Raw genomic sequence first — 24,750 nt, 5'->3', positions numbered from 1 at the left:
CTATTCGAATGGACAGAAAATAATACATTGTTACATACTTTAGTCACAACCATTACCAATGATTGAGTGCATTTAGAGAAGAAATCTAGTGTTACGATGGTTTGGAACATAGTTTTGTTCTGATCGGATTCCTTCTGATGATTATTTTTTTGTCTTTTCACAATAAAAGCATCACTGTGAATATCAGTGTTGTGTTGTGTCTTTCTCTGAATCTTAGGATGACTGAGCTGATTCAGTTCACACTAAAACACTGTCACAGTTTGTTGAAAGGTCTGAGAAAAGACAAAGACAGTCAGTGAAAATGATCCTGACTCTGTGTTGAAGGTTTATATCCAGAGGAAAGACTGAAATTCTCCAAGTTTGAAAACATGTCCAAAGTTTTGAGGTCATAGGTTTTAATCCTCAGAAGATTCAGTGAAGTTTGAAGTCCAAAACCCAAACTGAAAACTCACGATCTCTAATATCTAAATGTTGTGTGTTTGATTCTGAGTATGTCAGAAATTCCATCACCCAACACTACAAACCTTTTAGAAATGATGTCTTTGACCAGATATCTCTTGGTGTTAAAGGACTTGGGTGTTTTGTGTTGGGAGAGTTTGTAAACTGTTTAATACGACTTAATCACAAGATAAAGATTTAAGCATTTAAAAACACATGATGTTAAAAACCCTAACCCTAACTATCTTTTCACCACCAGATGGCGCCACATCAGCATCATCTCCTATGACCAGAAATGTTCCACATTTAACAGCGTTAACGGTGATTGTGAATGAAGTTCTGCAGCTTCTGTCTTCTGTGTTTTTTTTTTTTTTTTTTTTTTTTTTTTTTTGAATGGACGTCAGAGACTTTGTGTGTGTTCAGAGTTATGACTGATATCGTTGTATACTTTAGATACTTGGATACTTTACGATCTGGCTGTAAACTCTGGAGTCAGTCCTGAATGAAAAGTTTTTCCCCACACACAACAGAAACCTCTCAGTTGTATTCTTGTTTCTGAACATATTAAATGTGTTTTCTGTACTTCCCCAGCTGCCCCTGTAAGGAGGCCAAACTGCTCTGGTTTCACTCTCTGAGGCTCAGGGAGGGTTTCATCTACGTCCTGCTACAGCCGGGACAAAAGGAAAAAGAAAAGAGGATCAGATTTCAGCAGGAATGATCTGTCTGGAACAAACCCACTTTTACTCTCCTCCTCCCTTACAATGACCCACAGTGATAATCTGCCAAGGTAAATATGTGTATCAGTGATTTCTCTTTTCCAAAGTACAGATTCAGTTCATATAAATCTCCAGCAGCAGAGTTCACCAGACATCTTAAAAATTAAAGCATTTTATTTTGAAAAACTGTACAAGTATAAGCCATGTAGCATCGAGACAAAAAAGAGACAAACGCTGTTTAAAAAGTGATTTTAAACTCTTATAAATACATAAGTTCTTCTCAGAGAATATATTTACAGTTTAGTTATAAAGGAGGCAGTGTTGCAGAAATAAACAGATGAAGAATAAAGAGGAAAGGAGCAGAAACACAATAAACCATTTATTTTAACAGGTCTCATCATTTTACAGATTCATGGAAAGAAAATGTCATTAGGTTGTAAATACTGATGCTGTTGTTGCAGTATGTGTTCTAATTACACCTGAAATGTTTATTATTTTATCTTCCAACTGAATCTCTTTGGGTTTCGACTGTTAAAGACACGTGAAGGCGTCACTGTCATTGACTCAACCATTAATCAGCAGATTAACTGATGATGACATTTGTCAAATTTGTCTCACGTTTCTTTTCCAGGAGACCGTCACCAAAAAAAGTGTCACCTGAATGCATCAGAGGCTCAGTCATTCTACAGGTGTGACACATTAAAGCGCTACAGGTGGGTGTGTCATTCAAGACCGCATCGTAGCAGTGCAGAAACACGTGGTCCATCAGAATCCTCCTCTGTGAGGGTTTGAAACCAGGACTCTGAGCAGCCATCTGTCCTCTCTGTGAACAAAAGGCTCAGTCAAAGGCTCCAAACCTCCTCTGTCAGTCTGAGTAAACACGTAGAGCTAAACTCAGCCTCCTCCGTCAGCTCTACACCGTCGTCTCTCCCTGATTGTTGTTGCTCAGTCTCTTATAAAATCGGCGCCACGACTGCAGCGTCTTCCCCGACCAGATCCAGAAGCCGGACGTAATCCCCACGATCATGGTCATCAGGTACTTGATCATGAACACGGTGAAGTCTGGAGTCACTGGTGCAAAGTTTCCACCCGGGCACGGCACAGCGAAGCGCTTGCATGTCTGCATGTGCCACGTCCTCTCCCACTGCGGCCGGAAAGCCTGCTCGTAGAAGTAGCAGGCGATGACGATGGTGGCCGGTACCGTGTACAGGACGCTGAACACACCGATCCGCACCATCAGCTTCTCCAGCTTCTCCGTCTTGGTGCCATCGTGCTTCATGATGGTGCGGATACGGAAGAGTGACACAAAGCCCGCCAGCAGGAAGGAAGTGCCGATGAAGAGGTAGACGAAGAGCGGTGCCAGGACGAAGCCCCGCAGGGCGTCCACGTTGTAGATGCCCACGTAGCAGACGCCAGTGAGCAGGTCTCCATCCACCTGCCCCATGGCCAGGATGGTGATGGTTTTCACTGCTGGGACCGCCCAGGCCGCCAGGTGAAAGTACTGCGAGTTGGCCTCGATGGCCTCGTGACCCCATTTCATCCCGGCTGACAGGAACCAGGTGAGGGACAGGATCACCCACCAGATGGAGCTGGCCATGCCGAAGAAGTAGAGGATCATGAACAGAATGGTACAGCCTTCTTTTTTGGTGCCCTGGGCCACCATCTTGTAGCCATCTTCCTTCATCTTATCAATGCACACTACTTTGTCCTCCAACAGGAAGCCCGTGGTGTAGGCCACCGCCACCATGAAGTAGCAGCCGGACAGGAAGATGATCGGTCTCTCTGGGTATCGAAACCGCCTCATGTCCACCAGATACGTGAGCACGGTGAAGAGGGTGCTCACACAGCACAGGATGGACCAGATACCGACCCAGAGCCGGCCAAACTTTAACTCCTCCTCTCGGAAATACATGAGTCCGTTAGGCTTGGAGGCCTCGCAGGGGGCGCCGCAGTCCTTCTCCCCCAGAAAGTGGTAGTTGAGATAGGTGGGCACCTGGAGCTGCCGGGGGCAGGAGAAGGGCTGGTTAGTCCAGACATACGGTGGCAGGGTCACAAGCTCAGGCAGGTTGGGGGTTGGATCGGATGTAGGACCATCAGCATCGGTCGTGTTCTGACCCACGCAGATCTCTCCAGCACCGTGGACCGGGAAGTTCTCGCAGCGCAGCCTCTCCGGCCACTGGAACCCAAATTTATTCATGAGCGCCTCGCAGCCCTGACGAGCCCGTTCACACAGCGACCTGCAGGGAGGTATCGCCTGCTCCAGAACCGTGCAGACCGGGGCGTACATGGAGCACAGGAAGAACTTCAAGTCCATGGAGCACTGGACTTTAACCAGTGGGTAGAACTGGTGGACCTCCAGCCCAGCATCCTCCTGGTTGGTGTGTCCCAGCAGGTTGGGCATGATGGTCTGGTTGTAGGCGATGTCTGTGCAGAGGGGGATGGAGATGGGTTGGCAGAAGCCGTGCTCTGGGATGGAAATCCCCTTCTCATACTGACTGTTGCAGGGCTGGAGGAGCACAAAGACCAGAGAGCAGCCCATTACCCAAATCCACCACCAGCCTCTCCCCATCGCCATGACGGATGATACAACTCCTGAGAAACAGAAACAGTTTCCACAAGCCTCAGAGGTCTCCCTCAGACCAGCTGATCACCAGCAGCAGAAAACGGTTTAAAAACAACTAAAACCTGTTTCCTGAGGCGCTGCTGCTGATTCAGAGGAAAAATCCGTGTAAGGACCCTTTAATGCTGCATTCCTTCACTGTTCCACAGCAGTTTCCACAACTCTCCAGGAAAATGGTGGGAAACGTTTATTCAGGATCCGGTCCGGCGCCAGTGACTTCAACATTTCTATCTGACGGATGAACATTAAAACTCCTCCAGCTCCTCTGACTTCAACTCGTAAAGACCGACAGAGGACTCGGTGAGGGTCTGTCGCCGGGCTGCGCTGAATGTGCAGGATCCGAGTCTCCCGACCTACTCCGGACTTTATCCTCGGTACGAGAGTCCAGAAAAGTTCGGTCTGTGGATGAGACGTTAGTTATTAGAGCCTGAGTCCTGGCTGGTGGACTTCTTCTCCCTCAGTGCGGTCCGCAGGAGAACACTCATCACTCAGCCCGGGACAGTTTCCAGGCTCCCCCCGATGTTCACCGCCTTCTCCTCCGTCGCAGGAGGGGGCGCCTTGAAACTCGGCTCCACTGCTCGATCCGCCAATCAAACGCTGTGTTCTCTCGACCGTCTCTCAGCTGATTGGTGGGTGGAGGAGAAGGGGGCGGGGCGTTGCGCAGGAGTCCTCGGTGCTTCGGTCTGACGAGGAAAACATCAGAAACAATGTTGATTCATGAGGTTTGTCTTTAACCGAACATGTGACATCATAAAGTACTAATACTGCACCGAGTACACGTCCTGCACCTGCAGTGGTACTCAGCAGTACTCAACAGTACTCAGCAGTACTGCTGTCAGTACACATGAATGAAGGGGATTAAACATACTCCGAGTACCTGAAGTAAAAGTACTCATTACACATGATAATATATCTGTAGTATTATTGGATGTTACTGTTTACTGACGTCACACACACACACACACACACACAGTCTGTGACTTCATCAGTTATTGTGTGTTTTTAATCTCACCTGTGCGTCTGTGGAGCAGAAACAGGAAGTAGGATGAAATAAAAATACTCACACAGTAGTTGAGTAAAAGTACTCAGTGTAAACAGACCGATGGCGGTCTGGACCACATGGTCCTGGACCTGCACCTGAAACCTGCAGCAGGACCATGTCTCATCAGGTGACCTCCACCTGGCTGAGGTCAAAGGTCAGGTCCTGTCCTCAGCTCCAAACAGACACAACGTGACTGTCGACCAATCAGAGAGCTCGTCCTGTGTCTCAGCTCGTCATGAATGGAACCAATAACTGATCAGTTCATCGAGGATCAATCGTTTGTCTTCAGTTATTGATTAACTGAACTCTGTAAAAAACAAACATCCCCCCCATACATCTTCATATGCAGATGAGACAGAGGGAGGAGGGGGAGGAACCCGACTCACCCAGAGACAGCACAGGCTGGAGACTTTAATCCTCCTCCTCTGGGAAAAACCTCCCCCATCCTCCATCCTCCCCCGTCCTCCCCCGTCCTCCCCCCTCTGAGTGCTGGGACACAGATGTGGTTTCCACCGCGGTGTTAACTCCAACACTCTGCTGCTGCTCTGAGACCTGAGCCAGGAAAAAATAAAACCAGCAACAGATCTGAGTCTGAGGTTCAAACTACAGAGGCCCAGATCCAGATCCAGAACCAGCACAGAGACTCAGAACACAGACCCAGAACCCTCCTCAGACTGTGAATCTGATCCAGGATCTGGTCTACTCTCAGGAAGGTCAGAGGTCAGGATGACTCCTGTGCTGATAAACTCAGACTGGAATGAACAGGACTCCCCCCTCCCCCCAGGATCAGGTCTGAGTCTCTGTTTATCAGACGGACAGTTTCCATGTTGCTGAGTATAAACACGTCGCAGCCTGAAACCAAACAGAACCTTTTAAAGCCTTCAAAATAAAAGACCTGGTCCTGCGCTTCTTCTTCTCCTATATGTTCCACTCATATGGGAGGAGGGGGGAGGAGGGGGGAGGAGAAAGAGACAGACAGACCCCCTCACCCCCTCAGGTCGTCCAGAAACACATGGATCAGTATTTAAATGTCGTCACCCCCCCCCCCCACACACACACACACACACATTGCTGAGAAAGTGGAGCAGAGTAAAACCAGAGACCGAGGTGAGGGGCTCTGTCTCCCTCCCTCCCTGCTCTCTGAGGGGGGAGGGGCTGTTGGTCTGATCTGGATCGTCCAGGATCTGGTCTGAGATCAGTTTGTCTTCAGTCCGGTCAGGATCATCAGGATCATCATCAGGGTCTGATGATATTAACATCCTATTACCATCTCATTAACATGACAAGCCTGGGGGGGGCGCAGATGCATTCTGGGACGGCGAGGACAAAGGAGCTCCGCCCACAGGAGAGCAGAGAAAGGGGGGGGTCAGTCCTCAGCTTCTTCTCTGCTGACCCCAGAGGTCAGAGGTCACAGTGGAGGGAGGGGGTGTCACACCGTCAGGAGACCAGGACCAAGGTTCTCCAGGTCCACCTCATATTCAAGACTTTTCAAGACCTGCAGAGACCATGATACAGACTCTGTAAATCCACCAGAACCTCTGGAGGTCCACGAGTCAGACTGGAACAGACCTGCCCCCCCCAGTAATTAGTTTCATGATTCTGATCAGCACTCACACTCACTCACACACTCACACACTCTCTCTCACACACACACTCACACACTCACACACTCTCTCTCACACACACACTCACACACTCACACACTCTCTCTCACACACACACTCACACACTCACACACTCACACTCACACACACACTCACACACTCACACTCACACACACACTCTCTCTCACACACACACACTGTGGACGGAGTAGAGTGTGACCTGAATGGAAACTCTCTGAGACACTGGACGACTGTTGGTTCACCGCCGCTGCCTGTTGCCATGACGACACAGAAGCTGATTGAATCAGGGTCTGATGATCTTCGTGATGGAGAGAGAGAGGGGGGGGGGGGGGGGGGGGGTCAGGCTCAGGATCAGGTTTAACTACATTTCCCAGAGTTCCTGTGGAGAGGTCGGTGACAGGTCAGCTGTGTGTGTGTGTGTGTGTGTGTGTGTGTGTCCAGGTGATGCGGAGGAGAGCAGCTGCAGGAAACTGACCGGGTGCTTTGTTCTCGCGAGGTTTTAATGTCACGTGACGTGGTGACGCAGCGCGGCGCCGACGAAAGTTGAACTCACATGTTGACAACAAACCGGAGCTGAGGAGTGACACAGGTAAACAGTTTACTGACCGACCGTTTGTTTGTTTGTTTGTTGATTGTTTTTGTCTCGTGCGCTCGCGCGCTGTTAAACAGCCTCCACGATGCGGCTCATCAGACTCACCTGAGCCTCACCTGAGTGAAGCAGCAGGTGAGATGAATGTTCAGTGTCAGAGGAGGAGGCGATGAGGAGGAAGGAGGAGCAGGTCCTGGATCAGGATCACAGTCTGGATGGTCTCCGGTGTCAGGTGAGGTTCTGTGCTCACGTGCTGTTGTGACTGATTCAAACACAAAGATGAAATAATTTGACTCAATGATTTTAGAGAGAAATGAACAGAGAGTAAAGATGAAGACGTCAAAATGAGAAATGATCAATTTCAAATCATTCAAATCAGTAATCAATCAGATCAATTCAGTTCAGTTGTTTCATAAAAACATCATTAAAAGAAACGTTTTCTTCAACATGAGAGAAAAATAGAAACTGACTGAATCATGAATCTGATCATACAAACCCACTGAACAAACCTTTGTTTCTTTAATGTCCCATCAGTGATGATCAGTGTCGTTACTGATAATCTGCTGTAGATCGATGAATCCTGTGAGTGAAACAGAAAATGACGTATGGTTTTCAGTTCACAGCCGAAACATCAGAGAAACGTTTAATGAAAGAGTTGAGCTCTTTCTCTGCGGGTAAAGAGACTTTTATATTCTGTGTTCTTTCAGCTGTAGAGTCCGTTCACTGAATCTAACTTCATTCTGAGTATTTACAGTTTATACAATGAAGAGACTTCTGTTTCTACTCTTAATATTTTAATTCAGATCAGTAGAAAACATTCATTCAAATCTGCACAGATTGTACTAGTTGACTGGTCACAGACAGACACAGTGTGAGTGACCTGCAAATATTACTGAGTTGTTTTACTTGATTCCATTTATTTTTAATATAAAGTTTAATATTAATAGAAAATCTAGAAATCAACAACACACAGAACTTAGTATGTTTTGTAATTTAAATGTAGCTGAACCACATGTCTAGATTTTGTGAGAAGCTAGGATAGCAGCTGTTGCTACTCTGCTAAGCTAGTTAGCTTTAGCAGGAGTTCAGTTCATGATTCGATTTAGCCAAAACCTTATTTACATGAAAAGATGTTGGTTTATCAGAATTAATATTTTATATTTATTTATGTGTATAAAAGTGGAAAAACTAGTAAATGTAATTTAATGTAGTTTTAGCTTTAGCAAATGTTGTCTTAGGCTAGCTCATTAATTAGCTGTCACTTTACAGGTTGGCTTTGATTTTCAGCTTCGACTCCCACTTATTACAAATTTAACAGGCCATTACCATGGAAACGACATATTTCTATGATGTAATATTTGTTAACGTTGTAAGCAGACACCTTAAAGTCAGATTGTGTTTAACTACGTTTTAAACAAATATATGTAGTTACTGCATTTTAACGTTTTAGCAGAATAAGGTGACGAACGTGACCGTCTGAAGAAAGTTGTCAAAGTTGAAGATTAAAAGTTTGTCGGGACAAAACAAACAAAAACCAAACAAAGGCTGAAAAATATCAATCAAACTTGTTCAGAGGGCGGATCAAAGGCTGCTCAGTGTTTTGATTTATTAATGATGATATTTGCTCGAGTGTCGTGAATGAATTTTCTCTCATCAAACGAACATCGAAACACAAAAACACAAACACTTTGTTAAATATGCACAAAGACCAAACTCGTTCTCTTTTATCTCACTAATCAATCAAACGTCTGCATTTCATTTTCCTGTCAATCAACTTGATCTCATTGTTTCTGTATTTATACTTGAACAGGATCAAAACAACTGGACGGGTGGAGTTCCTGTTCTGTTACTAAAGTTTTCTTTCTGAAACTTCTGATTGAAGTTGCCGAAAAACAGAAGAAACAAAGAAACGAGGACAAACAGACGAACGACAAACTCCAGAAATCTGTGAAACAAACAAAAACTTTTCAAAGAAAGTGGAGATTCAGTTTCTCTGCTGTATGAAAACAATATCCACGAATAAAATACCTGCGACTGTGAATCACAGAGAGAAAAACCTAAACAAACAAAATAAAATCTGAGCAGAGCTAATAAAAACTAGCATCGTACTCTTTCTTTCTGTTGGGAAAACTTCACAACGTTTTAAACAATAATCTGTTGTGTTTGTTTTAGCCTGTTAATCTATGTAAATAATGTTAGCATGTCTGGCTAACTAGCTTCCTACCAACAGTAGTAATAATACTACTAGCATAATATTAGCTAACTGTGATTTTTGTGTGTTTACGTGTTCTGTCAGAAAGAGTCCAGGCTAACATTAGCAGCTGTGTCCTGATCTGTTTACATTTATCACAGGTTGTTAGTGAAACACATCAGTTAGCCTTCATCGTAAAAGACTTTGCATTGTTTACATGTTCATGTTTTACAATAAAAAAAAAACAAACAAACAAACAAAAAAACGCGAGCCAAATGTGGAGGTATGATTTCATCTTTGTGTTTATAACATTAGCATGTCTGGCTAAATGATGAAATGTTAAAACTAAAAACTTTGATTGTTAAACAATATTTATTTTTGAGTTTGTTTCTGTGAATAGTTCCTGTCAGCCTCGGCCTGCGTGGTCTCCATGTTTGTCCTTCAGGAAGTTAAATTCTTATGTTGTCCAAACCTTGATGAAAGAAAGTCAAAACTAAACAGTTTGAAAAAACACAAAAACAAAACCGGAAAAACAAAACAAAGGCAGGTTTATTTCTGAAGCACCGTTCTGTCACAGAGGAAAATACATTTAAATAATCCATCCTGAGTGTGTGATTGTCTAATACTTTAAATGTTGGTAGTGTTGATGAAATATTTACAGCTCCTGTCTTCTCCCTTTATTCAATAACCCAGCATCATTTCTGAGGTGTAAATATTTAGAGAAATTCAATCAGCAGCAGAGACAGATGTTTTCAGTGTGTTTCATCATCAGATTTAACAGAGAGATCACCTGACCTCTACTTTACTTTCTGCTGCTCTTATTCACCAGGTGTTGGAATTTAATGAGACATTACATTTTTCTATCTCACTGTGAAACAACAGTTTATCTAAGGAGCTTCACTCAGGTTCATCTGTGTAGAAAACACTGAAAAAAAACTCAACTAGAGGAAAATATCTGTTACAGTAATGACTTGAATCACTCATTTCATCTTCACACAGGGCCTGAAAATAACATTTTAATAAAACAAAAGTCCAAAACACACACGACAACATGATGGAGTGTGTTAGATTCAGATTCAGTCATTATTCATGAAGCGTTTCAGGGGATTTCCTCAGAGAAAAACACATTAATAAATCCTCATTAATCTGATGCTAACACATGCTAACGAATGCTAACAGGAAGCAGAGGCAGGGGAGAGTAAACTGTTCAGACTGAAGGGAACATTTTATATTTAAATCAGCAATAAATCTGATTAAATTACATTTACATGACACCATCAGCACGTAGCCTCAGACTCCATTTAAAATATGACTCTGAGTCATATTTTAAAGTTTGTCCCTTCAGATTCTGGTCCCTGCTTTTATTTTGAAGGCGAGTTTGACTTCTGGTGTTATTTCCCACAGTTTGATGCTAAGATGCTGACTTTTCCCGACTTTCATGAACGTCTCTTCACAACACATTCAGCCTTAAGATCTGCTTTTAACTGAATCTTCATCACTCCAGTCTCAGTTTAATTCATGAGGTTTGTTCACTCCTCTGCTCGTCTTCTCAGGCTGATGGTGGGCTGATTGGAGGGTTGGATCACCAGCACTTGGCGGCGGGCAGCAGGGAGGGTCTGACCCTCCGCCCGGGGTTGAAGATGTCTCTGACCTCCGTCTCTAGATGAACACCTGGAACCTTGAAGACGGACACGGCTGAAAACCACAGAAGAAGAACACGGTGAGGATGCGTTGGTTAACTATGTTAGCGTGTTAGATGTAGCTGTGTTAGCATGTCCTTACTGTCTCTGAGGTGCATGATGGGAGGGGGCAGTGTGCTGAAGTACGGGTGCTGCAGAGAGTCCTGAGCTGAGATCCGGTCTGCAGGGAACCCCTTCAGCATCCTCTGGACCAGGTCCTCAGTCTTATAGGGCAACTGGTTCAGCCTGATCCAGATCAACACAGACTGACTAATGGGACCATTAGCATTTAGCTCTGTTAGCATGTATGTGGTCCTGTTAGCATGTATGTTATGTTAGCATTGAGCATGTGTACAACCCTATTAGCATGTATATTGACTATGTATGTGGATGTTAAATCACAGGGATGTTAAGTGATACTTGGCTCCATGCTAACATGCTAACAATGTAGCATGCTAACACTCATGCTGAGTTAGCTCACCTCTTCCAAACGGCCCTGAACTGTTTTGGCTCAGACTGATGAAACCACTCTGAAGAGAGAAGGCAAACGGCTAATTAGCAAATGTGAATATGCTAACATGCTAAGCTAACTTTAGAATACTGCTGCATGCCCCAAGTTTTGGAACTAGCTGCTGTTGTCAGTGTATCCACAGCTCTCACTGTGATACTGAAGGAAAGGGTTAGGGCCGGTGTTTCCTAGGAGCTTTATTTTTGAAAGGACACCAGAGTTAATGAATCATATCAACAAGTGTTCAGGTCTGACTCAGTCTGGACTCTGTGGATTCACCTCCCTCAGAGTCTCCTGGTGATTTACAGGAACATGAGCTGATATCTGATCTTTGATCTTTAGTGTGTAAAGAAGGTGAAAGTTTCTCAGCTGAAATCACTCTGTGGTCTGACGCTCAGTTTCCTCTTTGTTCTAATTTTACTAAACCAGACGTCTGCAGACTCTGTACAACATGAATCACAGGCTGTGGACATCAGCATGGTCATAGACCCAGCTGTCCACTCCTTCACATACAAAACTTCAGTCAAACTTATCTGAACATAAAAATAGACGTAAATCTAGAATCACAAGATTAAAAACTAAGAAGACACCTAAAATAAGGGACAGGAAGTGGGCGGAGTAAACCTCACCTGGTTTATAATTGGGCAGCAAACTGACTCCAGGCCAGTTGTCCTCAGAGGGGACGCCCAAGACCTGCAGAGACCACAACACTAATATTATTTATTTATTATCATTATTAACTATAGTAGTAGTAGTAATAGTAGTATTAGTAGTATAAATAGTAGTAGTTGTACCGTCCAGATCTTCTGCAGCTGTTCAAACACATCAGTGACTCCGGGGAATGCCGGCGCCCCCTGCAGCATCTCGATGAAGATACAGCCGGCCCCCCTGATTCAAACACAGAAACTTTATTCAGTGATCTGTTGGAGGACGACCTGGCCTGTGGCGGCTCCGTCACTCACCACATGTCCAGGGCGGTGGAGTAATCTGTGGATCCCAGCAGCACGTCGGGGGGGCGGTACCACAGGGTCACCACCTCAGAGGAGAAGGTCTGACTGGGGATGGACTTGGACCGAGCCAGACCTGAACTCAGAACCAGAACCAGAGAAAAACTGATGCTTGTTGTGACAGTGGAGTCATGAAAAATGACATTTTATAAAACAGTAGAAGAGAATAGATTTAGTGAAGTGAACTGTGGATCACACCAAAGTCGGCCAGTTTGAGTTCTCCCAGGTAGCTGATGAGCAGGTTCTGAGGCTTCAGGTCTCGGTGGAGGATCCTCCGGCTGTGGATGTAGCAGAGACCTCGCAGCAGCTGGAACATGAAGATCTGCAACAGGACAAGCAGACGGGTGGAGTTCATGTTGAACTGAGACCTAATGTCAGGGTGGATTAAACTGTGTGGAGGTGACACAGCTCCACCTGCTGGCAGCAGAGGAAACTGCAGCTTTAAATAGACAGATGGACAGAAGGAATTATTAACCTTCTTGCAGTTTTTAAACTGTTAATAATTTAGTTTAGTTTTTGTTCATGAGCAGCTTGTGTCACCTGTAAACTGAGACCAGACACAGGTGAATATACAGACAGGGCGAGTCCTGACGTACCCGGACGTTATGTGAGTGCAGACCTCCGGGGTGCTGGGTCATGTACTGGGCCAGGTCTGTTTGCTGCCACAGAAGAAGAAATGAATGAGCGAGTTAATTCAGCTGTAAAGACTCAACAGACCCCGAACTCAAAGACACACAGCTTTATTTATTGAACTTTAGGACGGATTTTACTGTGCTGAGGAAGGTCATGTGACACAGTCGAAAGCTCCAGGAAAGCTGCAGAGCCCCCTTAGGTCACTCACCACATATTCAAAGACGAAAGGTGAGCGAGTCTCTGGTGTGGATGATGTCGTGGAGGAGGACGATGTTGGCGTGTTTCAGACCTTTGAGCAGAGACGCTGCACACACACACACACACACACACACACACACACACACACATTAATACAGATACTGTCCAGGTGTTTACCTCAGGTGAAGTAATGATCTGATTGGTCACCTTCTCTGATGGCAGTGAACGGGACGCCTTCCTCCGTCTTCATACGAATCACCTTCAGAGCCACCAGCTGCCCGTTAATCCTCCACAGAAGAACCAGTTATTAATCAATTAACCATCAATAAACATATTGATTAACAGCTGATGACGTCTTTACAGATGGAGCAATGTGTGTTTTTTAATGTGAAGTAACTGTCACATAAAAGTACTGAAGTAGTTGCAGTAGTTGAGTGAATATACTCTGTGACTGTGTGTCCATCTTCACTGTTGAAATAGTAAAATTAGTTCTAATGTTTTTATTGTTCTCTCTGAGGTCTGCTCAGATTTAACCAGAGAAGACAGACTGACCTGCTGATGCCTTTATAGACGGAGGCGTACGCTCCCTCTCCCAGTTTCTCCAGACTCAGGTAAGACTGAGCTGTTCCAAACTGAAGACCTGGTCTCTGAACAGAGAGCATGTGTTACACAGCAGGTCGTACATGTCACAGTGTGGGTCACACGTCATCTGTCATGTGTCGTGTTTAACATGTCACGTCAGATCACATGATTTATCTCATGTCAGACTTCACTGTGTCACATTGTGTCATGTGTCCTGTTAGGTCATGTCTCATCATGTGACGTCATAAATCACATCATGCTCTGGATTTAACCTTTAAATTAATAAAATAAACGACTTTACACTTTTTATTCGTATGTTTATCTGCGTTTAGTTTGTAAAGTCTGTATTTTGTCGACAGGTGTGTGAGGTCAGCTGACCCAGGTGAAGTGGTCGTCGCTGCTCTTCCCTCCCAGCGGGTCACTGTTGCTTCGTCCTCTATGAACCCGCAGCCGTCGGGCCTGCAGAGTGTGGAACCAGTGGTGCTGGGATCCGGAGGGGGACGAGCTGGACTGGTCTGGATCCACCTGTGACACGGGAACCTTTAAACCACCTTAAAGACATCCTCACTGTAATACCACCTTAAAAAAGTAAGGAGTACAGAACACAGTAATGTTTAATCAAATCATTTTACTATGTTACGCTAATAATAAAAAACTTATGTATGAAACGTATTTTTTAGATTTGTTAAAATTTATTTTGAACATTTGTAATGCTAGGGATGCACTGTAAAAAATGTCATTTAGTGAATATAGTGAACTGCAGCTCAGGGATGAAGAGTAAAAATCTACGTTACAAAGTGTAGATAATTATATACACTGTAAAAAATGTATGAAAACAGATGATTTCCAGGAAATGTCAGAGAAACAGACGTTGAGTTTTATCAGTTTTACCTCAGCCGCCGGCAGCGAAGTCGAACTTCTACTTTTTCTGAAGCTGAGCTCCTCCAGCTTCACCTCCACCTCCTCCTCCTCTTCTTCTTCATCCCTCCTCCCTTTCTCCTCCTCATCCTCATCTTCCTCACCACAGCAGCACCTCCTCACCCACCACCCAGCTTCCCTCACCCACCGGGACAAGTTCTCCATCTTCTTCTCCTCCCTGTAATCCACTCCTCTTCCTCCTCTCTCTCTCTCTCATATGACTCACATGGTTCAGGACGAGCAAACAGGGTCCCATGACCGCCCCCCCCACCCCCACCCTTCTCTTACTCTCACATTAAAACAAAAGTGTCCATTCAACACAGTGTGTGTGTTTGCTGCCCTCCAGTGGTCACTGTTTGCAACTACAACTCTGCACATTATTGCACATTGACTGTTGATGAATCTGGGTGATGCATTATGAAAAATGACCACCATCAACTAAAACATGCACTGCAAAAAATAAAGCCAGATGATTCAGGACTGTGCGGGGCAACAAAACCTGAGAAAACTGAGCTGCAGGACTTTGTTTTGACCTCTTCTACAGTTGTAAAAATCACCTTTGAACATTGTTTTTTTGTTTTGTCTCGGTCACAGAAACAGTTTCCAGCATCAGGGAGAACTGCTTCATCAATGGCGCCTGGACTTTCTTTGGATTCCTCAAGACTGAAGAACTGAAGAAGACGTTTGGGTGAGAGATCAGATTTTTTTCATTATGAAAAATAGTCAGATGCTCTACAAACACAGGTTCAAGTATCTGAGTACAATGTGCAGGATTCAAAGACACTACATCATTATATTTGCGGCTCCTCTAATGGTGGGTATACACTGTGATTTTCAGCTGTCCCAGACAACAGATGACTAACATGACAAAAATTTGCTGATATCTGTGGTTGTTACTCTAAAACAGTGGTCCTATGTTGCACTGTCAGAGAGATTTAAAGATGGACATTGTCATGGTCTTGCAACCAAAGATATCCTGATAACGCTGAGCATCAGAAATTGATCATCTCACAGTGTCACTGCTGCTAAGATGCATGTCTACTAACCAACCAGTAAGAATGTAGCATGAAAAGATGCACTGATGAGCTCATTCAAGATTCAAGATGAATTTATTAAACTTTGACATGGCAGGAAACAACAGCATGAAAACAACACCATTTTTAAAACAGTAAATGTGTCAAATATTACAGCAATATCACAGCAAATAACATCTTAGAAAAATAAATTATGAGAAATCAATCCAAAAATAAATAAACAAATTCAATAAGAAAATACCTTAAAAGCACAATAGCTAAAAGAAGTATCTTCTAGTTTTGCTCATGACCTCTACATACAAATATTCCCTGTGATGAAAACACCAGCCTAAAGACAGGATGAACATTTAAAAAGCAGTTTAACAGTTTAACAGTTTGTGACTTTTGGCTCATGTTCACAGTTTAACACTAAAGCAGCAAAGATGGATGATGTCTTATTGACTTATCATTGTACAGCATTAATACATCAAATACAATGTTGTACCAAAGTCCATTAGAAACACGTCACACCTTGAAATAAACTCAAATGATTGCTGACATCTCATGGTCTCTAGGCAACGTAACTTTTGACTGAAGAAGATGAAGCACCATTGTTTAGAAAGAAACCCAGAGTTCAGCCCAAAGACGGCCAGTCTTGCTTCTTTATACAAACTACTGATTATGTCTTCAACTGTCAGGGCTCAAGTGCATTAAGCTGCAGTTCATATAATGACCACTCTGTGATGCTGCAGTAAAACTAAAATATCCATACTGAAGTGACTGTGAATCAATCTTTGCCAATATAAAATTCACAATCCAACAACCTCAAAACTCCTTCCCTAACACTTAAAATAACTTGGGTAGTCTCTCTGAAAGTTTTTAATTTCTTCCTCTGCTCCTGGAATCAAAAGATCAAGTCACCTGTGGATCCAAATCACATTTAGAAGGGCTTAATACATTAATCTGTGAGTGACAGAGACAGACATAAACAGACTGAACTATCAGACTCTGCTACACTGAACACAGAGACACTGAGGAACCAGGCCGCCAGACTGCAAACCCAGGATACAGAGGTTCAGTGAATGTGGTGTTGAAGGTGTGGAGGTGGATCAGAGAGTCAGAGGAGACTCTGTAGAAGGACAGAGAGCCAGCAGGACAGTCCACATACACTGCTACTCTGTTAGAGACATAAGAGGAGGGGATATTTGTCACTTTCTTATTGTGACGGAAAGAGTAGCCATCATTAGAGCTGCTCAGACTCCAGGACTGATCGTTCCATCCCAACACACGGTCGTCTTTGTCTCCTTTCCTGCTGATTCCTCTGTAACTCACTGATATACGGACAGCTCCTGTCCACTCGACCTCCCAGTAACAGCGACCAGTCAGACCAGTTCTACACAGCAGCTGAGGCCAGTGATCAAATCTGTCTGGATGATCAGGATATGACTGATTCTCCTCGACATGTGTTGCCTTCCTATTGTTGTCAGACAGTTTGATCTTTGTGTTCACTGTGTTTGTGTCGATTGTGAGTTGACAGGAATCTGATGGAGAGAACAAGACACAATACAGCTGCAGTTATTGATGGATGATCTGATCATTGATTGACAGTTTGATGATGACTCATGACATCAGTGATGTGACAGTTTGAAGCTGCTTTGTTTTCAGGAATCACATTAAAAACACACTTACACTTCCTCAGACCTGGTCTCAACCATCGGACTCCACCAGGCTCCACCCTGAAAGGAGGAGGGGGGTCAGACCAGCACATTCTCTTTCAGCATGCTAACATGGACATTACATGGCTCTCATACACAGATGATCCAAAAATATGGACTGATCCAAATCAGTCTGGCTTTAAGAGCAGCCACTCCACTGAAACGGTTCTGTTGCCTGACAGAATCCAGAAGCAGCTCAGTTCTCCAGTCTTATCTTGTTTGCCTATCAGCAAAATTTGACATGATGAAACCCCACATCCTGCTCTCTGCCGTCTCCAGTATGGAAATCTCAGGCGAGGCACTTTCTGGGTTTGAATCCTATCTCACTGGGCGCTCAACAAGGACAAACATCCTTATTCTATCCCCTCCCCCAAGGATCAGTGCTGGGACTCCTTCTCTTCGCAATATACACCACTTGCTTGGATCCAATTATCCACTCGCTTAGCTTCTTATGTCACTGCTATGGAGACGACACCCAGTTGTACCTCTTGTTCAGGCCAGATGACACCATATTCTTAGTGTGGATCTTGGCTTGTCTCTTAGGTGGCATTGCTTCATCCCCATGGATGAAAGAATGTCACCTTCAACTAAACCTTTCTAAGACTGAACTCTTAGTGATTCTGGCCAGTTGAGCTCTCCATCACAATATCAATATCTCCTCGCACTATACAAATAACAAAAATCAGGCCTTATTTGTCTCAGTACTCCACCCAAAGTTTGGTGGTTATGACTACTGCACTGTTTAATAGGTTACAGGTGACCCTTCTGCTCATTGACCTCCACTGATTACCCATTGCCGCTTGAATCTAATTCAAGTCACTAATGCTGCCTATAGAGACTTCAGAGTCTGAACTCTGTCATTCAGACCTCTGCTCTGTCTCAGCCACTGTGTTCCTTCAAGGACCGTAGTCTGGCATCACCATCCCTGCACACAAGGTGTTCTCAGTCCAGACTGTTCTGGTCTGTGGTGTAGCAGATGCATCCCTCTCTATTTTCAACAGTCTTTTGAAAACCTCTCTCTTCTTGGAGAACCTCCTCTCTTAACACCTCTAACACCCTCACAGGGTGAACTAGCACTGACTGTGCAGTTTCAGTACACTTCTTAAAGTGATCTCCTGGCACACACTGAATGACATGGATTAGTGAATTTTGCCTCTATCAGACATTGTCTGTGGCTGCAGCAGGCCTCTCCATACCTGAGAGTGTCCAGTCTCCAGTCTGGATCCTCCAGTCCAGCAGACAGCAGCTTCACTCCTGAGTCTCCTGGATGATTGTAGCTCAGGTCCAGCTCTCTCAGATGGGAAGGGTTGGATCTCAGAGCTGAGACCAGAGAAGCACAGCCTTCCTCTGTGATCAGACAGCCTGACAGACTGAAAACACACAACACACATGGCTGATGTTCAAGGATAGATCTTAGTTTAGCATATTTGCTAATTAGCCATAAATGCAAAGTACAACTAATGGAGCTGATGGGAATGTCATTGGCTCTGTAGGTATTTGGTCATAAACCCAAATATTGAACCAAAGTCAGAGCATCACCAAAATTACAACAATTAATTCAGAGAGGAACAAGAAGGTCTGAACCACATTTCATCACAATCCATCCAACAGTTGTTGAGATATTTCAGTCTACACCAAAGTGGTGAATTTTGTCATCCACAGAGCCAAGCTAGTAGTGAGGTTAAAACATGTTTTAAGACAGAAGATGCACTGTTGTCTCTCACACAAGAAAAACGTGACATCAGTTAAACAGGTTGATGAATCCTGACCTGAGAGTTTTCAGTGAACAGTGTGGACTCTTCAGTCCAACAGACAGAGTCTTCACTCCTGAATCCTTCAGGTCGTTGTTACTCAGGTCCAGATCTCTCAGACTAGAGGACTGGGAGCTGAGAACTGAGGACAGAGCTTCACAGCTTCTCTCTGAGAGGTTACAGCCACTCAGTCTGAAGAGATGATGATAAGGAATTAAAGAAGAAAGGAATTTATTTTCTCTCCTGTTGAAAAGACAGCAGTGTCTTTATATAACGATGAATGAATCCAACTATCTATATACTTACAGAGCTTTGTTAGAGGCTTTGACCACTGGCAGCAGCCTCAGAAGAGCCTCCTCTGAAGCAGAGTATTTCTTCAGGTCAAACACGTCCAGATCTTTTTCTGATGACTGTAAAATGAAGCCCAGAGCTGACAACTGAGCAGGAGACAGTTTATCTGTGGAGAGACTTCCTGAACTCAGGGACTGTTGGATCAACTCCACTAGAGAACGATCATTCAGTTCATTCAGACAGTGGAACAGGTTGATGCTTTTCTCTGCAGAGGGAGTCTCTTCAATCTTCTTCTTGATGTACTGGACTGTTTCCTGATTGGTCTCTGAGCCACTTCCTGTCTGAGTCAGCAGACCTCGTAGGAGAGTCTGATTGGTCTGCAGTGAAAGACCCAGGAGGAAGCGGAGGAACAGGTCCAGGTGTCCATTTGGACTCTGTAAGGCCTTGTCCACAGCTCTCTGGTAGAACTGTGTCTCTGCAGATTCATATTTTCTTCTTTTGAGACTTCTGGGAGGTTGGTTGTTCTTCTGACAGCAGATTGACTCCAGACTTGATGAAGGTCAGATGGACATGAAGAGCAGCCAGAAACTCCTGAACACTCAGATGGACGAAGCAGAACACCTTGTCCTGGTACAGTCCTCTCTCCTCTTTAAAGATCTGTGTGAACACTCCTGAGTACACTGAGGCTGCTCTGATATCGATGCCACACTCTGTCAGGTCTGATTCATAGAAGATCAGGTTTCCTTTCTGCAGCTGATCAAAAGCCAGTTTTCCCAGAGACTCAATCATCTTCCTGGTCTCTGGACTCCAGTGTGGATCTGTCCCAGATCCTCCATCATACTTGATGTTTTTCACTTTGGACTGAACCACCAGGAAGTAGATGTACATCTGAGTCAGGGTCTTGGGCAGCTCTCCTCCCTCTCTGGTTTTCAACACATCCTCCAGAACTGTAGCAGTGATCCAGCAGAAGACTGGGATGTGGCACATGATGTGGAGGCTTCGTGAGGTCTTGATGTGGGAGATGATCCTGCTGGCCTGATCCTCATCTCTGAACCTTTTCCTGAAGTATACCTCCTTCTGTGGGTCAGTGAACCCTCTGACCTCTGTCACCATGTCAACACACTCAGGAGGGATCTGATTGGCTGCTGCAGGTCGTGTGGTTATCCAGAGGCGAGCAGAGGGAAGCAGTTTCCCCCTGATGAGGTTTGTCAGCAGCACGTCCACTGAGGTGGACTCTGTAACATCAGTCAGGATCTCAGTGTTGTGGAAGTCCAGAGGAAGTCGACACTCATCCAGACCGTCAAAGATGAACACAACCTGGAACTCTTCAAACCTGCAGATTCCTGCTTCTTTGGTTTCAGTAAAGAAGTGATGAACAAGTTCCACCAAGCTCAACTTTTTCTCTTTCAGCACATTCAGCTCTCTGAAAGTGAGTGGAAATGTGAAGTGTATGTCCTGGTTGGCTTTGTCTTCAGCCCAGTCCAGAGTGAACTTCTGTGTTAAGACTGTTTTCCCAATGCCAGCCACTCCCGTTGTCATCAGTGTTCTGATTGGTTCATCTCTTCCAGGTGAGGCTTTAAAGAGGTCTTCTTGTCTGATGGTTGTTTCTGGTCTGTCTGGTTTCCTGGATGTTGTTTCAATCTGTCTGACCTCATGTTCATCACTGACCTCTCCAGTCCCTCCCTCTGTGATGTAGAGCTCTGTGTAGATCTGATTCAGAAGGGTTGGGTTTCCTGCTTTAGAGATCCCCTCAAACAAACACTGGAACTTCTTCTTCAGGTTAGATTTAACGTTGTGCTGGCACATAGCAGGAGATTCTGAAAAAAGACAGAAACATGTTTTCTTAAAGTAGCTATATCTAACTTTTTTAACCACAAGAAGGTCAAGTGAGTTTCAAAACAAATTCTGTGTTAGCTACTACTTAGTGCCCCTGCTCCCTAACTAATGCACATATGAACATATTTCCCTCCATGTGTTGAGACGTCAGTAAACGTCTCATTTCTCCATCATGTTAAATCTTTAGAGAAATCCTCTTACTGCTCTGCAGACAGTCAGCCAGCTCCTCCTGCTTCATTCTCCTCAGGAAGTTCAGTGTGATCTTCAGAAACTGCCTCTCTGCTGCTCCTCCTCTGCTCTTCATCCTCACCGTCCAACACCTCCTCATCCTCCCTCTGACTCTCTAAGCATTCTGGGTAATCTGGACTCAGAACCTTCTGCATCTTCTTCAGCTCCTTCTTCACAAAAGTGACGATGTTCTCCTCCAGCAGCTGGAACAGAAAACTATATGAATGACTCCATCAAACTAAAATCATCAGATCCATGTTGGACACACTGACAATCCACTGGTCTAAAAAGTGCAGCATGGAGATTATTGTCAACACAACAGATGTAAAAGTAGTTGTTGTCCATGTACAGACCATAAATATGGAGTCCAGGTGTGTTTGATGCTGCTGGGCAGACTGACCACTGGGAACCTCTGAGCTCTCCTGGTCCACTCTGTGGAGGAATCATGAAGAATTAGCTCACATTATGTCTGTCCACACAGAGACAGACACAAGCTAAAGGTCCATCAAGTCATATTTGGATGTGAAGAGTGAATCAGACGACTCCCTGTAGTGGTAAAGGTTTACTAGTCCTGCTGATCCCACTGAGAATCAACACAAACTGTTTCTGTCTCTTTTCATGTGAACGACTGAGGTGGACACTATGAATGTCTTCCAGGAGAGACTGTCTGAACATGGGAGGAGTTATCTCCATATTTAAACCACATCACGTCTCCCCCCTCTCTATGACGGCCGGAGTTTTACCTCCACCTTCCAGTGTGGACATTCACAACAGATAGAAACACTTTGATTTCAGACGTGGTCCAACAACACGTCGTACAAACTAGTTCTTTTCTAGAATAACCTGAGTCTCACTGTCAGTTACAGCTTACATCTGATCAGCTGATGGACGTCGACCTTTAAAGTCAATGAACAGGTCCTTCGACTCGTCGCTCTTTAAAGACAGACAGCTGGGTCCAGGAGAGTCTGGTCTCTGCTGCTGGATCCTGAAACAAAAACAGAACTGATGAATCCACATGTTGGATAAAAACTGATGAAAAATATGTTCAATATTTTAATAAACACAGCAACTAACTTTGTTGATTTCTGTCCGTTTTTAATTCTCACCTTCCATCAACAGATTGTTTGAAAAGAAGAGGAATATCCCTTGACTTGTCGCTCTTCATGGACACACAGCTGGGTTCAGGTTCTCCCAGCTTCCTCCTGAAAAACACAGGAACCAGAACACAGTGAAACTATGAGCTGTGGACACATTGAACAGTTTCTCCTCTGTTTTGTACTGCCATCCAGGATCAGTGGGTTTTTGGGACAGTTCATATTTGGACAAAGACAAAGGTTAAAGACTGGTTTAACTGCTCAGCTTCCAGATATGAGAATATAAACGTCTGTGAAGAACAATTCTGTAAATAAAGACATTTAATAAACTTCTCTGGATAAACAGCTGTTTAAACATCAGTCACATTTTAATGTTACTAACAGTTTCACCTCTTTGCAGCAGAGGGTTGTTGACCTTTAAAATTAATATGGTTCTTTGAGTCGTTGCTCTTTAAAGACAGACAGCTGGGTCCAGGAGAGTCTGGTCTCTGCTGCTGGATCCTGAAACTAAAACAGAACTGATGAATCTGCATGTTGGATAAAAACTGATGAAAAATATGTTCAATATTTTAATAAACACAGCAACTAACTTTTAGTCTGAAATGTCTTTGTCAGTTTTTAATTCTCACCTTCTATCAACAGACTGTCTGAAATGAAGAGGAATATCAATTGACTTGTTGCTCTTCATGGACAAACAGCTGGGTCCAGGTCCAGGTCCAGGTCCAGGTCCAGCGGAGTGTGGTGAGTGCTGCTGCTCTGGGCTTGAACACAGCACACACAGAGCAGTGAGTGTGAATAATGATGGTGCAGTGATGTGAGTGCTGAGCTCTGACATGGAGAAGAGTCATGGACAGTTAGAGATCCTCATCTCACCTCTGAGCTTTGGTCTGGCTCTCATGTTCCCCACACAGAGTGGTTTTAGAGGGAGGGACTCCCTCCTCTCTGTCCTCATCACTCATGCTGAGAAAACACAAAACACTAATCATTCATCTGCTCATCAACTCCAATCATTTCTCCTGGAGAAATCTCAGCTGCTCCTCCACTGATCTTCTTCTTTCCTCTTTCATATCAGTGTCAGTTGAATGCAGTCAGACAGCAGTGAGGCAGAGGAAGCTGCCATCAGCTGCTCTACTTCTACTATCAGTCCACTAGATGGAGTCATGGAGCTGCAGTCAACAGCAGCTCAGCTCACACTCGATGCATGGACGACCATTTCATTGACTGACACACAGAAGGACTGAGATCCACTGAGTTTCTCTGACACTGTCTCTGTGTCTACAGCCTCCCTGTAGAAAACCACTGTGTGGATGATGATCTAAATATCTGCACATTCATTTCCTGTTGATCCAACAGCTGTTGCAGCTCTGACAGATCCTGCTGTTGAAAATAAGAATGAGTTTTAATGTGTCTGTAAACTCCTGATAAGTTCACCTGTCCTACCTGTTCAGACTGAGGTTTCCCTCCACAGTAACAGAGACAGTCTGAGCTGATGGAACCTGCAGAGTCTCAGGACTAAACGCTCTGTAACAGTTACAGCCCTGACTCAGTTACATTACACTAAAACAACTGGAGCGCCACATTTCTGTTTCTATGGTAACTCAGGTAACGATAGGTGTGTAAAACAGTAAAAACAGCTACATCACCTTTAGACGGAGAAAACACTGTGCGCCGCCATGTTCTGTGAAAGTGAAACTAAAAAAATATTAACCAGGAAACGCTCAGAGAGGGAGGAGAACAGCTGTTTGTCCTGATCCACGAACACAGTCAGTAAACATTTAATTTAATACCAACAATACTTTAAAAATACAAACATCACAATATGAATGATTATAATAATTATTACCTCTCCTCCAGACGTTCAGCTCCACAGATCTGATCCGTTTCTGTTTCCTGTATAAAATCATATTGTTGACTTTCTTCAGTACTGATTCACTGATCTGATTCTGTGCGTCCAGTGAACAGTCAGTCTAGTATCTGTCATGGGTGTATGAGGGTTAGTCTCTGCAGCCGGACAGTTAACTGCCACTAGAGGGCGCATGCGCTGCAAGAATGTAGTGAAAATGTTCCATTGCTATA

General features: G+C 44.3%; 4 protein-coding genes and 1 long non-coding RNA gene across 16 annotated transcripts in view; 2 read left to right on the top strand and 3 right to left on the bottom strand.

Moving 5' to 3' along the window:
• Nucleotides 1-24,750, top strand: part of LOC108874329 (NACHT, LRR and PYD domains-containing protein 3) — a 42,922-nt gene that overhangs the window by 9,828 nt on the left and 8,344 nt on the right. Inside the window, exon 1 of one of the 9 annotated variants that reach the window (XM_051068861.1) lies at nucleotides 24,316-24,437. The exons of the other annotated variants lie outside the window; for them this stretch is intronic. The gene's annotated coding sequence lies outside the window, so the exon portion shown is untranslated. Of the gene's footprint in view, nucleotides 1-24,315; nucleotides 24,438-24,750 lie in introns of those variants that run through there. 9 annotated transcript variants of the gene reach the window in all.
• Nucleotides 1,311-4,345, bottom strand: LOC108874331 (frizzled-7-like). Its single transcript, XM_018662754.2, has one exon. It carries the CDS (start codon nucleotides 3,727-3,729, stop codon nucleotides 2,068-2,070), a length of 1,662 nt encoding a protein of 553 aa, XP_018518270.1. The 5' UTR covers nucleotides 3,730-4,345; the 3' UTR covers nucleotides 1,311-2,067.
• On the top strand, nucleotides 6,865-22,839 carry LOC108874334 (uncharacterized). The gene is made up of 6 exons (XR_007811379.1): nucleotides 6,865-7,030; nucleotides 10,775-10,941; nucleotides 13,774-13,857; nucleotides 14,188-14,416; nucleotides 15,341-15,434; nucleotides 22,700-22,839. It is a non-coding gene; the product is annotated as an uncharacterized LOC108874334 (long non-coding RNA).
• LOC108874327 (cyclin-dependent kinase 15-like) lies at nucleotides 10,781-14,942 on the bottom strand. Its single transcript, XM_018662751.2, is given in 14 exon segments — nucleotides 10,781-10,916; nucleotides 11,004-11,146; nucleotides 11,382-11,430; nucleotides 12,038-12,101; nucleotides 12,203-12,296; nucleotides 12,371-12,491; nucleotides 12,614-12,737; nucleotides 13,012-13,074; nucleotides 13,257-13,274; nucleotides 13,276-13,352; nucleotides 13,454-13,533; nucleotides 13,799-13,893; nucleotides 14,207-14,353; nucleotides 14,720-14,942. Coding segments are annotated over 14 exon segments (1,380 nt in total). The 5' UTR covers nucleotides 14,912-14,942; the 3' UTR covers nucleotides 10,781-10,803.
• LOC127140878 (uncharacterized) lies at nucleotides 21,184-24,336 on the bottom strand. 4 transcript variants are annotated; one of them, XM_051068864.1, is made up of 9 exons: nucleotides 24,318-24,336; nucleotides 23,548-23,634; nucleotides 23,304-23,435; nucleotides 23,065-23,181; nucleotides 22,687-22,782; nucleotides 22,452-22,565; nucleotides 21,934-22,012; nucleotides 21,554-21,783; nucleotides 21,184-21,333 (listed from the first exon to the last, which is right to left on the bottom strand). In XM_051068864.1, the coding sequence occupies exons 2-8, from the start codon at nucleotides 23,631-23,633 to the stop codon at nucleotides 21,568-21,570; spliced, it is 840 nt and encodes a 279-aa protein (XP_050924821.1). In that variant the 5' UTR covers nucleotide 23,634; nucleotides 24,318-24,336; the 3' UTR covers nucleotides 21,184-21,333; nucleotides 21,554-21,567. The 4 variants fall into 4 exon arrangements, with proteins under 4 accessions (XP_050924821.1, XP_050924820.1, XP_050924819.1 ...); XM_051068863.1 differs by lacking the exon at nucleotides 24,318-24,336 and having other exon boundaries at nucleotides 23,065-23,175; nucleotides 23,548-24,300; XM_051068862.1 differs by lacking the exon at nucleotides 24,318-24,336 and having other exon boundaries at nucleotides 23,548-24,299.

This window comes from Lates calcarifer, unplaced genomic scaffold (genome assembly GCF_001640805.2).
Source record: "Lates calcarifer isolate ASB-BC8 unplaced genomic scaffold, TLL_Latcal_v3 _unitig_5306_quiver_812, whole genome shotgun sequence".
Lineage (NCBI taxonomy): Eukaryota > Metazoa > Chordata > Actinopteri > Centropomidae > Lates > Lates calcarifer.
This window is presented reverse-complemented; position numbering and strand designations above follow the sequence as displayed.